The sequence below is a fragment of the Chiloscyllium plagiosum genome, chromosome 22, assembly GCF_004010195.1.
Source record: "Chiloscyllium plagiosum isolate BGI_BamShark_2017 chromosome 22, ASM401019v2, whole genome shotgun sequence".
Lineage (NCBI taxonomy): Eukaryota > Metazoa > Chordata > Chondrichthyes > Orectolobiformes > Hemiscylliidae > Chiloscyllium > Chiloscyllium plagiosum.
The window spans coordinates 20,087,388-20,102,734 of record NC_057731.1 but is presented as its reverse complement, the minus strand read 5'-3'; the positions used below and the strand labels follow the sequence as shown (position 1 = coordinate 20,102,734).

General features: G+C 40.3%; 1 protein-coding gene across 2 annotated transcripts in view; it reads left to right on the top strand.

The window, feature by feature from the left end:
* LOC122561115 (inositol polyphosphate-5-phosphatase A) overlaps window positions 1-15,347 on the top strand; it is a 496,456-nt gene that overhangs the window by 443,735 nt on the left and 37,374 nt on the right. For both annotated transcript variants that reach the window (XM_043712554.1, XM_043712555.1), the window contains exon 12: window positions 3,905-3,978. In XM_043712554.1, the coding sequence (XP_043568489.1) occupies window positions 3,905-3,978 (74 nt within the window). The remainder of the gene's footprint in view (window positions 1-3,904; window positions 3,979-15,347) is intronic.

Below are 15,347 nucleotides of genomic sequence, written 5' to 3'. Positions count from 1 at the left end.
TTGATAAGAAACTTTTATTAATGTATCGTTCTTTCCAACTATTTCCAAAATGCAAGTCACATCTTTTCCTCCTTCTACACATCAGCTAATTTTTTGCATCTGCAGAGCCTCTCGTGAATGGCACTGATGGGTTTGACAAATGTAAGTAGCATCACCTCTTAATCTGACTCACTGCAGGGTTGGGCTGTAGGTCCTGAAGAGTAATAGCTGTTGTTCCGCTGACTGTGGTTATCCAGAGTGTCAGAAAGTAGAATTAACCATTCAGGGATGGTGGAAAACTTTGTGAAATCCTGTCAATGAACCACACTGAACATTTCTATATTTTGCATTAATGCTACAATTCTTTGCAAATGCACAGCTTTTTAGTTTTTCACCTTAGGATGCAGTGTTCAGCTGGGTTTTATGGCTACAAGTTGGGCAGGCCAACCCTACAAGCCAGATGATATTGGGTCAACAACATCACTGCTCAACCTCAGAAATCAGAGAGATTGTGTGGGCATTGAAATTGGGAGCCCAGGTGCCATTTTGAAATTAAGAATTGAAGAGTTTGTGAGAGAATCATATATACATAACTCTTCATTTTACAGGTGTGAACTGGGAAAAACATGTGAGAATGTTTTATGGCAGATAAGATAAGACAGCACAAGAGTGGAAGAAACATTCTGCCACCAGTATCATGGCTGCAAGTAGCAACCAATTATAGTGGTGGAAGTGGAAGCATCTGTATGATTTGACTTCTTTTACTGACATTTTTCAGCCCACCATAAGAAATAGAGTTTCAGAAAGCAAGGGACCTTTGAAACTATCACGAAGTTCCTATTCACAGTATGACCTCTCTGCTACGTCACATGATCCCAGTCTAGACTCTTGATTGGTTGCAGAGGCCTGTTAACATTACGAACTGGCTGTCACCCTGCCAGAGACCCACTGAATAGCAGTCCAACACTTGATTTAATGAGATGATAGAAGCAAACACACCATTCACTTTGCACTCTGTCACCCTTAGCCCACTAAAAACTTTTAAATCCAACCCATATCCTGCTTTTAGACCTAGTGAGTGGTGGATGTGGATACTTGATATATTTACAAGGTTGCTGATAGTAATAGTTTTATGTCCATTCCCAGTACTGTAGATGGCCTCTTCTACAGTCAAACAAAACCTTTTTGGTTTTAGTGTCTCCTTTATTTTACATGTGAATGAAAACACTGACAATTAAGAATATGGCTAGACATAAAAAGCACTACAATGCTGCTTTCAGTGTTCTGAACAAAACATAATGGTAAAGGTATATGTGAAATTATACCTATAATTCATACATGCACAGGGATTGAAGTTTGTGGCAGGAATTAAAGACAATGTCCTTGGTCTTCCCAATACTTAATTGGAGGAAATTTCTGCTCATCCAGCATTGAATTATTGGATGGCATTCAAATCTGGTCACGTCATTTTGTCATGAAGTCCACTTGAATATCAATATAATTCTAGTAATTTTCTTGTATGGTAATTAAAACATTTAGGATTTGATTTTAACTGGGATTGGCTATGGATGAGACAGGATGTGGGCAGGAAATCCTTGTGGGAAATTCAGCTCTGGGATTGGGTCAGTTTAACTCCTTGACTTTATAAATAATTTCAGACTATTCTGTGTCCTGATAATGACATTGTCAGTTGCTGGAGGCAGATAAGACATAAAGTAGTCCCCTCTGATCTATAGTTATTACTAGGTAAGAGTCTTGGTAGCTGTTGGGACGCTGGCACTGGGGATGACTGAAGACTTCATAAGGAGCCTAGGGAGAACTTCCCTCCTCCTCCTAACCTATAATGATTCCAGTGCAATTCCTTTTTGAACTTAGCAATTAGAATTCCTGCCGTTCTTCTCTGGTGAGTTTGATATCGGACAGACTTCCCCAGCTCATGAAAATTGTAAAATTGCACATCATGAGTCATCAAGTATTGCTTTCCAGTTGTAACTGGACCCTCATTTTGAATCGACGCAAATCTCAATTAGTTTTAAAATTAGTTAAAGTAGAGTATTGCCTTGTGGGAGGGGTGTAGCCTCAGGTCAGTGTACTCAGTCTGAGTTTAAACCTATTTAAGCTTCAGTTTCACTGGCAATAAACATTGAGGCCAAGGACTGTCTGAATTTGAATATGTTCAAAACAAGAGTGCCCTTGGTCACATTTTCGTTATAAGTTATAAATGTTGAAGACATTTGTTCAATGAAGTGGATAGGTCCATAGTTGATAAAGCAATGAAAATGTTTGAACAACGTGGCTGTGTTACAAATAGAAAGGACTTTGATTCCTGACTCTAAATGGAAAGGTGGAAGAACTGGTCATCCTTGCAGGTGGCTCAGGTGACTGCCTTTGTACGGATAATTAATGTGTACAAGTAGCTGCTAATTTTGCATTTCAGGAATGATTTATGAGGTGGCATGGGATAGAGGGACATAATCTAATTTAGATCAGAACCTCTGCCACCCATACAATGGTATCAGCGCAGCTGTGAGATGAGAGATGATTAATGGGCAGTAGCATAAACACGCTGTAGTCATAAAAGGTGTTATTTTGATGACATACTTGTCAGAATAGGAAACGGCACTTACAAAGAGTGATGGTCAGTAGCAGAACAGATTATTATGAGCATTCAGTCACTTATTCACTTAGAATCCAGGATAAGAACAAATATTGATGCAAAGATAATGCTGTTTGTAGAAATTTGAATGGATGTTTGTTCAAAACCGGCTAATAGCTCTGTGATCTAATCTTGGGTTGCAGTAAAAGTTAAGAAAATACATTTGTACCCTTTAAATGGGAGAATAATGCACGAAAACCGTATTATGTGTAGAAAATGAATGTCATAATTTCAGACTTGAGATTGTATTTAGTTCAGGTCATCACAAACCAAACTGAATGAACCATCTAACTCCCTTAAGGTTTGTAATGAGAATTACCCCTCCCCCAGTCGTTTTGTGCTCTGAAGTTTTAAATTGAATTACATGCCTGATTCTAGCACTGACATTAATTTATCATTTAAAAGTCGCTGGAAATTTTGACTGCTCCTGTGCACTGGCTACTACCAAGAGTTATTTGCATTGAGGTGTATTTGAGGATTTTATCAGTCAGTCACCTAATTTAGGTTTTGTTGTCTATTTGGAATCAGTGTTCATTTTGGCATTGGTACCAGTGAAGAACTAACCAAAAGGAGAAGGGCCTTATCCTATAAAATATTGAATGTACAATTTTCAGGCATGAGGCCATTCAATATCAAAATAAGGAAATGGAAAAATAACGAACAAAAGGTAAAAATAAATACGAATGCCAATTTGGAAAGGACACCTTGCATAAAAGAGTTGGCAACTTTTGTCATAAAGGCATGGACGTTAATATTTATATATAGATATAAAAAAAATGTAATTATAATGAGATAAAGTAAGTCGAATTGCCAGTAAAATATTGATTAGTACATTCTACTGGCTCAACAATTTGTTCAGTGAATTACAGAGTCTGAGATCACATGATCCATGGTTTGATCCTTATTTGAACTACTGGATGCTTTCCTCCGACAATATAGCAGACTAGACAAACCTCTGTTGCCCTCTGCATCTGTCAGTTGACAAGGAGGAAGTTAGCCATGATTCTTTCTGATGGCGATATTTGGTATTGGATATCAAAAGGAGACAGGATTGCTGTAATCTCCTTTATATTCCAAAAGTGGTCAACACTTACAGCGTGATATATGCAACCATCTGCTATCAAGACACCAATAATTTCTAGAGATTAAGGCAGGGGAGAAATCTGATGTTGAGAAATGATATTTAAACATGATTGTTCAGTGGATTAATGAAATGCCTTAAGTACAAGATACTGTAGAATAACCTTCTGTTAATCAATTTCTTTTCAGCTTTTAGAATTTGACAGAGAGTTGTCCGTATTCAAAGACAAGTTGAGTGAACAAGAGATATCGTTTCCACCAAGGTACAAAATTTATACTACTGTAATTCTACAACAAACATTTAAATGAATGTTTTATATTTTAGAACTTTATGTTTCAAATAAAATCTTAATATTAAAAATATTTAGATTTCTTTTAGCTAATCTCAATATGCCGATGTGAGAGGTGGGACTGTGTTTATCTGTGTTCTTTGAAAATAATTTGTTGGATTAGTGATAATTAACAGGGCCCCTGCCTCCATCAGAAAATGGAAGAAAGGGGATTTGTTTACATTCAGGTTATGACTTGACCTTTGATTGTTTATGCTGTGGGATAGCCTGTGCCTTATTAAAACCCAGTATTTACCTTGTCATGTTGTAGGATCTCCTTGAACATATTTTATTAGCCATGACTCTTAAAGTCTGCAGTAAATTACAAAATATTTCAGCTTTTGCTCAAGTTGAAAATAACTTGGTAATGATGCTCATTCTGTCATGTGATCTAATATCCTCTGACTTTTGTTGGATATAGTCCACTAAAACACAGCTGATACCCTTTGTACAAATATTATTTTGGTATATCTCTGAATTACTTGTGCACTAGACAAATAGATAAATAGACAAACTAATAAAACCATTATAAAATAAAACAGCACCATTTTGAATATATTCTGAATTTCATAAAGTAAATTCCGAATATGCTGCTCCTGAAGAATTTTATAAGCCAGGTAAGCTTTCATTTGGTACTTTACTACTTTGCAAAGCAATACTGTAGGAACTTTCATTGTACAACAACTGGTTATTTTATCAGCAGGATTACTGGCAAGGTAAATGCATTGTGTCATCAATGATTCCAGCATTCATTCTTTTAAGTTGGAATGTTAGCAATAAATCTGAATTTAAAAAGATAAGAATATAAGAAGAAAGCTATCCAGTCCATCAGAGCCAATTTATTGAGTCCATGGGCACAATCTTTTTTGTGAGACTAAGTGCGAAGGCAGGCCCAAAGTTGGGAGGTACTTTTATGTAAGAGTGGGTCAGGTTTCTTGCACATTTTTCTTAGCTTGTTGTACATTCATGTCCCAGTGTGTAGGCAGGTGGGACGTTCTAGGTAAAAACAATGACTGCAGATGCTGGAAACCAGATTCTGGATTAGTGGTGCTGGAAGAGCACAGCAGTTCAGGCAGCATCCGAGGAGCAGTAAAATCGGCGTTTCGGGCAAAAGCCCTTCATCAGGAATAACTGCCTGCCACAACTGCCAGAGCCTGCCAGACTCCAAATTCCAAGCACCAAGTTTAAAAGATACCACTTCATATTCTGCAACCCACTAGTATCACTCATCAGTGCTCTGCTTTCAGATGTCAGCAAAAAGTGAGCATGATTCAGTAACACCTCAGGAGAGTTTCTCCTGGAGACTGCCCAAGAGAGAAAGGAAATGTTATTCCCCTGAGATGGCAATGAGGCCATCGTAACTGAGGAGGGCAGGGTGGACTGAAGAGGCTGCGGAGATCAGCACCCATGGGTGGCTCAAGAAAATGTGGCTCCCTTGTTGCAAGTGAATGAATGATCTGTTTGGCACTTCGCTTGGCATATGTACCACTGTCTGCTCAATGCTTCATGACTCTATGAGCATGAGTTAGCAATCTAAGCTTGCCACTGTGCAGGATTGTCTCACACAAGTTGGATTGTCAGCCATCTTCATCACTTGCCTCATATGCAGTCAACATCTGAAACTTCGCTTCTGCTGCCAATGCAGCATTATTTGTACCAGAGTGCTGTTGCCTCTCACACATCTGTCTGTGTTCATGTTTAACCCATAAAAGGAGCTACAACATTCCATAGCTCACACCTGAACAATTCACTGTCCTTTCATCCTAACAAGAGCATGCACAGATGATAACTCTTCACCAGAGACTTGCGTGGGACAAGGACACTGTCACAAAGTATGACCTTGAGATGAACACCTCACAGGTACCTCAGGCCATATAATACTTTATCAATTTGCATCAGTTCTAGCTCTTGGATGACATTGAATCATTTTCTAGACCCTTCAATTCCTAACTTCACCCATACCACACTCTTTTTAACAGTAACATCCACAGACCTGGTTATTGGCAGCTCTACCTGTATCTGTCAATGCAGGCAAAATACTAAAGTAACCATGCTAATGTCTCTTAATGCTACTCTCCTGAAAGAGAAGAACATGTATAATAAAAGGTATGAGCATGCACAGACAGATGGTAGGAGCAAGAGTGCCTGATGTATGGATCCTGACCGTCTTTGAGGAGCAAGCTATTTAGCTGGCAACTGAGCGAGTGAAGCATGATTGAGCTGAAGAGAAGATTGTATTTAATGACAAAGCCTCCAATCTGCTCCTTCCAGCTGCACATGAGGAACCAATGTTTTAATGAAACCTTGGGTGAGGGTGGCAAATTGTATGATGAGCAAGTCTTTTTGTCTTTAAATGCAACCTCCAGACCCCACTTCCAAGCCAGAGGTTCCTGGCCTCCAGAACCATCTCTGCAAGCACCTCACAGCACACTTCTGAACAGTGACAATTGTGATTCTCAGAGAATGCAACATCAAGACTATTCTCCCACCCTCCACCAGTGCGGAGACATTCACCTTGGCTGATAATGTAACCAGTTACGCTTGGGGTCACATTCTGGTGAGCACAGCACTGACGTGAGTCTGCAGCTAAAGGAGGAAGAAACAGCTCAGGTCTCTGACACTTGGAGGACTGATGGAGAACTGGGTGTACCCATTGTCACCCATGAGTCAACCTTGGAGATCATGCAAGGAGTACAAATGCTCAGGGAAACTGGGAGTTGCACAGAACATAAGTATTGTGACAGCTCCCTGAAGAGTGGGGTGCATGCCTGCTGGGATTGCTGCTTGTGGTCACAAATCAGCTGGATATTGAGGGAATGCACTCCCTTCCAATTAAGGAATGTGGCTAGATGATGCTATGAAGATCCATGCATCACCTGTGTGCACTCAATTATCCCTTGGGCTCTCTAAGGGATCCCAATGATGCAGGTAACAACTTGGCTCTCTGAACCCACAGTGAAGTGAACAAACAATATTGTTTACTGCAAAGGGCATCAGTGAACTCACACACATGCTTATAAGCTGCCGATTGGTAGATGATAGCAAGATCTCCAATTGAGGTTTGAACTAGCCCGTGGCAAGTTAACTCAATGCTGCTGTAAAATTCTATGCCGTAGGGACATCACTGCTGCAGCACTGCCTGCAGGCGGGGGCAAATGTAGCTAATGATATCTCTAGTCATACAAAGAAACCTCTGAAACTGTCTTTCACTCATCTGCAGCTAGCTGTGACACCGTTGGTAAAGCCTCTCTGGGTAGATTGCTCAATGCTGCAGAAGGCCCTGGTTACCCTCTTCATGTGTTGTTTACCCATCCACAGCTGCAATCCCCTGAGCCTAGTGTCCTTGGTTTTGTCGGTGCTGTCCCCCTCCTCCTTATCCTTAGGAAAGTTAACACAGCTGCTGGGTTATCTTGGTCGACTGCCTGATCTGGAAGCGCTGATTTATGAAGAAACATCAGGAACAGGGTGTTTGTTTTCCACTTGAGATCTTGGTACAGTCAAGTTGCCCTTTGAGCCCTTATCAGGCTGGTCAGGTGCTATTACAAATCCTGCCCTGTGGAGGATCCTCCATGACCTGTAGGTAGTTCTCCCTTTCCTGATGGTGCCCGTGTGGAGGATCTTTGTGGCCTTGATCTTTACATTGCTTTCCATGTATGTGGCAGTCAGCTCAATGGTGATTCAAGGTAGCTTACGTTTTTCCCTGCCACTCAGTGCTACAGCCTGCAGAACAATTTCATCCCTATGAACTTCTTATTCACCAGCATGTGCATATGAAAGTTGACTCTGGAAAAGCCCTCTACTGCACCATCAACACTGTTGCTGATTTCCTTTTTAAAGACACCCTATTTGAATGTGCTCTGACACTCTTCTGTGACAAGCACTTCCTGAGTGGGACTTAAAGCCAGATGTTTGGGCCCAGAGATAGGAACACAATCATTGTGCCATAAGACTCTGTATGCTGCTGGTGATTCTTGGGTTTCCTTCTTGTAAAGGTTAGTGAATGACAGGAAGTGAATGGGATTGATCATAAGACAAAGGAGCAGAAATTAGGTCATTCAGTCCGTTAAGTCTGCTCCGCCATTCAATCATGGCTGATAAGTTTCTCAGCCCCATCCTCCCGCTTTCTCCCCATAACCTTTGAACCCCTTGATAGTCAAGAATGTATCTATTGCATTCTTAAATATCTTCAATGAGCTGGCCTGCACAGCCTTCTGTGGCAATGGATTCCATAGATTTATTACTCTGTGGCTTAGTTCTGTTCTAAAGATCTTCCCTTCACTCTAAGGCTGTGCCCTTGGGTCCTAGTCTCTCTCACCAATGGAAACATCTTCCCAACATCCACTCCGTCCAGGCCATTCAGTATTCTATATGTTTCAATTAGGTCCCCCCTCATCCTTCTAAACTCCATAGAGTATAAACCCAGAGTCCTCAAAAGTTCCTCATATGTTAAACTTTTCACTCCTGGGACCATTCTCGTGAATCTCCTCTGAGCACGCTCCAGGACCAGTGTATTCTTCCTGAGAAATTGGACCCAAAAGTATGCACAATACTCCAAATGTGGTCTGACCAGAGTTTTATAGAGCCTCAGAAGTACATCCCTGCTTTTATATTCAAGTCCTCTCAAAATAAATGCCATCATCGCATTTGTCTTCCTAATCACTGACTCAACCTGCAAGTTTACCTTGAGAGAATCCTGGACTAGAACTCCCAAGTCGCTTTGCATTTTGGATTTCTGAATTTTCTCAACATTTAGAAAATAATCTCTGCCTCTATTCTTCCTACCAAAGTGCATGACCTCACATTTTCCCATGTTGGACTCCATCTGCCACTTGTTTGCCCACTCTGCTAATGTATCCAAATCCTTCTGCAGCCTCCCCACCTCCACAATGCCACCTATCACTCCACCTATCTTTGTCTAGCCTGCAAACCTAGGGATGTTGGTGTAGATGCCCTTCTCCTTTCCGCTGGCATCACTTCTTTCCTTTTACAATCTCCCATGTGACTAATAGCCCTTTCGGCATTTCCCCTCAATGTTTCTTCTCTTCTCACAACCATCTGGAATTCCACACTGTGCCTGACCGTTTCACTGTCCCTCACTCAGTTCACCTGATTATTCTGCCTCCCTAGCACATCTAATTACCCCATTTTCATATTTCACTGTGATTCTCCCCACTGTATCCCAGTTTTGTCCCTGGATTCCTCAGGAACCTTCCAGTGCCCCTGATGACCATGCCCTTTACGTTTGATCCTCTTGTGTTCCTTTCCACCCTGCCAACCTTTTTGAGAACCTTTTTTTGTCTGCCCTCTTTTCAGCAGAGACCACTTTTCATTTTGGACCCCCTTTCAGATGAGTCCCACTTGCTTGCTCTGGTCAGATTAGCTGCTTGGCCAGATGTGGCTAGCTCAGGCTGGTGGGCCCAGTTATCCTTCACTGCTTACACTTGTAACTACAGGAAGCAAAACCACAGAAGATTGAGACTTCTGAAAAGCTGATTGACATAGGGAAGCTTCACCCCTGACACATTAAGCCCCTATGTGCAGTGAAACCGCTTGGTTGGGAAGGAAACAAGTCACTGAAGAGGTTTGTACCTGGCCAGGTACATGCCTTGGATATATATACATCAGGTTTGTGAACACATTCATTTTTAGCTAAGAAGATTGTACCTCTGAGCATAATTGCATTGGGGGCTGAGGTGTTAATGAGTGTTTGTGGCACGCTGATGAACAGAAAAGAGGTTCTGACCATGAAGGGTGGGAGTGTCAACCCATCTGAAAGACTTAGTGGCAAACCTATAGCCTGCTGTCAGGCATTTCAATTATTGCTTCTTGCACAGTTAATTTCTCCTGCTCAGCCCTCAGAAGCTTCAGGCAGGCCCAAAAAACTCTTCCCGGTGTCTGACTGATGCGCTATCTTCCAAGGCTGGAAATTGATGCCCTGTGTATCTCTGGCATCCCACCCCATCCCAGCCTTTCCTGTAATCCTCAGTTTTTAAATTGAAAGCAATTTAAAGTCTTTTTAACTTACTCCTGGCCCCAAATCACAGTTCAACCAAGCTGTGGGGAAGCGGTCTCTCTAATCTGTAACCTTGCTTCAGACATCTGAATTTTGAAAATGTTTTCTCTGATCCGATGTTGCTGTCCAGGCTGAATAGTTTGTTTACTTTTGCATCATGTGCGTGAGGCTTCCTTATATCCCTGACTTAAGGGAATATGAGAGACACCCAGCATTTCATTGCAAAATTTTACACTCTCGTTTTTGTGTTGGCCTTATTTGCGAGGGGTTAGTTTACTCACTCCTAGTGACTACCAGCAACAAGCAAAAGAGTTAAACTACTACAGCTTCAGTCAGTAGATCAGAGCCCTGGAACCTATACTTTCTTAAAAGCTCACAAAGCTGACAACGTCATCAAATGTCTCAAAGGAGCTCCCACCACCACTGTCACTTTAAAAGATCATGCCAAAGTTGCAGGTTAGTTGCAAGATTGATTCTTTAGTCTTTGGTGCAATTTCACATGTTTTGGTTGCCTTTTTGTTCTGACTAAATGTTTCAGAGGTCTACAGGCTGTGGGTCTGTTTGGTACTGAAGCACTATTTTGATAACTTAAAGGCTGTGGGAACCATCAAATTGCTTCCTCTTTGCTTTAAACAACTTCCCTAGAGCTGCATGGTTGAGATTGTCAGCTCACCAAATCACAGGAACTGAACCAATCTGAAAGTGCAGACAATTTAAGGTGCTGATTCACTATGGTTTCTTTTCTCCAAGTCAGAAGATTCTGAACTCAAGTTCAACTCCAGAACCTGGACATTCTAATCCAGACTTAGAGTTCTGTGTGTCTGTCACAATAATATAACAGATAAAATATATTGTGGCCTTTCTCCATCCTGCTTCTGCAATCTTCTTCTGCCCCAGTATCCACTCATTACTCTTTGGATTCTGTTTAATGTGCAGATTGCTGTGTTTCCAAAATATATTTTGTGGACATTAGTTTAGTCAGTTGCATTATCATGCCTTGTGTTTGGATTTAAAGAATGTGGTACAAGCTGTAAATGTATATTGCTTACGCTCAAGAAGTCATCGATCAGGCCAACTGTGACAAGTCTGAACACTGCACGTATTTGTGCAGAATTTGGCTTTCCCATGTTAGTGGTCATTCTGGAGCCAGAGAGGCATGACATGGAATTGATGGAGTGTTAGATTCTGACAGGTCACTTCAAACCTCTTATCATGGTAAACACATACTCAAAAAGAACATGTACAAACTTTCCTGTGCAAACTTACCTGGCAAAGAGCCCTTTATCACTGGGAGGAGTTATCGTAATACAATACAGTTGTGTGATCACAGCTTAATGCTGAGTTATTATTAAATTTCTTGTCTGTTTGGACCAGAAAGTCAAGATGAGCAAAACCCAAAACTTGACGAAATCTGTAAAATCGGCATGGTGTGTATGTTATATAGGGTGGTCGGACATCCTAGATTTGTCTCCATTCTTCACGAAGTGCCCCAGTGTCCTGATAACTTCCTAAAATTAGTTCATACAGTCTGGTTTTCAATTTTTTTCCTTTTTGTCAAATATAAACAATGCCTGATTGGAACAAATCTGTGTGAAATGTTGTCCTTCTTCCTGTAAATGTGTTATATCACACCATTATATACAATGAACCAGTATCCTTCCTGGCATGAATTTCTCCCTCCCCCATCTCCTCACTTTGGCACTGAATGTGCCATTGCTAATGATGCCTTTTAAACAATCTATGGATTAGAGTTGCCAATTCTGACTGAGCATATTCCATCAGATGTCTCCCACAATTACATTGCCTCCCACCTTCAACTGCCCATTTCCCAGACTCCTGCCATTGATTACCCCAACATATCAGTTATCATGGACTTTTGCCTTTCATCCCAGTTTTAACTTCTGGAAATCTGGACGTGCTACTGTTATATCCAAATGATTAAATAGTGTGCCACTGTGATCCGCTCTACAAGTTGGCATTTCTTTCAATGGTAACATGTACCAGGATATTACGCTGTTCCAAAAAATTTGAAGATTCCAGTTTAATTATTTTGATTTTCAAAACAACATTTAATAATCTTTCAGTGTTAAATCATTACTTAATAATTACATGTAATCTTAGTGGAGAACAGGAAGTCAGGACTGGCATTAAACATTAGTTAATGAAGAGCTAGTCTTTTGCAGTTCATAAAATTAAATGATAATTTGTTAAGAGTCTCAGTTGTATTATTTATGAAGACATTAAGCATTGATTATGTTTGAAACTGCTAACATGCACAGCAGGGAATACATTGTCCTTTCAGCCAAAATGATTAAATGAATGGCTTCTTTCCCGCTTCAGGGTGTTTGCCAAGTCTAGACAGGAGCAATGGGAGTAAGGAATGATATACAGTTGTCTCTTCACCGTTGGGTGTTTAATAGTAAACTGAGACTCGTTGAAGCTGGATTTGGCAAGTTAGCAGACATCCTAGAAACTCTGCAGGTGTATGAGGATAGGTCAAAAAAGTAACTTAGCATAAAAGCTTTGAAAACATAAAAAACGTAGTATGTTTGTGTTCTCTGATACATGGGAAATAGTTGAATCAATTAAAAATTATAAATACATGTGATTCTTGTAATAATAAAAGAAGTTTGTAGCAAGTTTTCTACACCATAAATGTACATTTAAATAATGAGCTGACAAAAAATGGCTTGAAATTTTCTCAAAGTTCAATTAAGTAGCTAACGAAATTTAATAAAATTTTGTTCAGAGGAATTGGGCATCATAAAACAATTGGATTGACTGTACCTGTCCTAATCCAGATCTGATTCTGTTCAATAACCACATGATTACTACAATCTCTTGTGACTGATAAGAAATGACTTGAATTTGGAAAGGCCAATTGTATTTACACCATCTTGACAAAATACATTGAATTTCAAAAAAAACTTCATAGGCTCAAGAAGTTAATATTCAAAACATGCAAATTGTGAAAGAATTTCAAGTGAAATATTTGAAAGCTACTATGTCTCATTGAATCATTTGTATGAACACATGATCTGGAATTCCCAGATATATATAATGTTTTGTTTTCAGTACATATGTCAATGTGCAAATCGCTTTACATTGGAACAATTATTTTTTATAATGTTAACAGAAGTTGTAGCAATATGATTATTCTTCTGGTATTAGAAATTATTTGCATCCTTACAAATTCCTTAAGACCAAAGTCCATTCAGTAAAGCTCCGTGAGCAAAATAGACATTGCCACATTCACTACAGTGCGACAATGTTCTGAATCTGAAAAACTGTTAACTAGGTAGCTAAAATCTACTAATTTTTAAACATACTGGAAAATATCACAAATTTTGAAGTAACATATCACATCAGGAAGGTTATTGCAAGAAATCTCTCAAGGATCTGAAGTACTGATTTAGTATTTATTGTATGGGTATTTGGAAGAAACCCTTTGATTAGTGAAATTCTATGCCTAATTATTGACTGTTAAAACTTATCTTTTCCCAATATTGGATTGCAAATAATTGTTAAATTACCTTCATGTTCTGGCTTTAAATCAGCTATAGCATTTTCACTTCTGAGTTAGAAAGGTTAGGTTCAACACTAATCCAGAACCACAAATGCATCGGTGATACTGGAGGCAGGAGCAAATTACTGCAGATGCTGGAACCTGTACTGAAAACAAAAAACATTGGAGATCACAGCGGGTCAGGCAGCATCCATGGAGAGAGAGCAAGCTAACATTTCGAGTCTAGATGACTCTTCATCAGAGCTGACGTGAAGTGTGAAGGGGGCAGTATTTATGCCATGTTGTGGGCTAGAGTGCTGGGGGAGAAAGGATGTTGATAGTGTGTAGTTGATAGTGGAGGCATGCTGCTTTGTCACCTGTACAGTGTTTCAGGCCAGACACTAAAGCAAGGTCCATGTTCTTGTTCCAGAGAATGAAAAGACTTAATGATATTAGCCAAAGATATCAGCGGAGTCATGGAAACAGAAAAATAAGAGTAGGGAATAGGTCATTCAGCCCTTCGAGTCACTGTTCCACCATTCAATAGGATCATGGATGATCATCCAACTCGGTAAACTGTTTCTGTTTCTCCCTATGTCCTTGATCCCTTTAGCCTGAAGAACTATAGAGTACATTCGTGTCATAGCTAACAATGAACCCTTTAACCAGCATCACTGAATCTCTTGGATCAGTCAGTTCAATGTAGCCGTTCGTGAAGTAACTGCCCAAATTGCATATATAAACTGCATACAGAAAGTCAGTGGTTACACCTTCAAATATAATTTGTTGCCAATACAGTGCTTTGTGAATATAAGGAGAAAGTGAGGTCTGCAGATGCTGGAGATCAGAGCTGGAAATGTGTTGCTGGAAATTGCATCCTCTGCACCCGATGTGGCCTCCTCTATATTGGGGAGACAGGCCGGCTACTTGCGGAGCGTTTCAGAGAACACCTCTGGGACACCCGGACCAACCAACCCAACCACCCTGTGGCACAACATTTCAATTCCCCCTCCCACTCCACCAAGATATGCAGGTCTTTGGACTCCTCCAACGTCAGACCACAACAAAACGACGGTTGGAGGAAGAACCTCCCCCAAGTCCCTCCTCCCCACCTTTTATCTTAGCCTGCTGGACAAACTTTCCTCATTCCTGAAGAAGGGCTTATGCCCGAAACGTCGATTCTCCTGTTCCCTGGATGCTGCCTGACCTGCTGCGCTTTTGTGAATATAAGGACTTGCATAGCACTGTAGCAATGCAAGTTCATTTTTATTCCTGCAGAAAACAACACAACAGGACAATAGTCACAATGCAGACAGACAGATGTAATGCACCTCTTATCTGTGTTTTTTTTTAAAATTCTGTCTTGATTGTGAGTGCCACAGACAAAATCAGCTTTTATTGCCCTTCAGAAGGTGGTGGTGAGCTGTCTTATTGAGTTACAGTTTAGGTGCTCATTATTTTTCTTTCTGTGGGTTTCATACACTGAAGTGACTTGCTCAATATATTTAGGCACTTAAGAATCAACCACATGGCTGTAGGTCTGAAGCATTATGTTATTCAGACCCCAAATCCTATGGATTTTTTTTCCCCTAGAGGTCATCCAGGAACCTGAATAGTTTTTACAACAATCTGGTAGTTTCATGATCAATACTAATCAATTTATTCCAGATTAATTCATTGATGTTGAATTACCCCCAGCTGATTTTTGTTTTCTCATTCAGGGATGAGAGCATTGCTGGCTCAGCCAGCATTTATTACCCATCCCTAGTTGACCTTGAGAAGGTG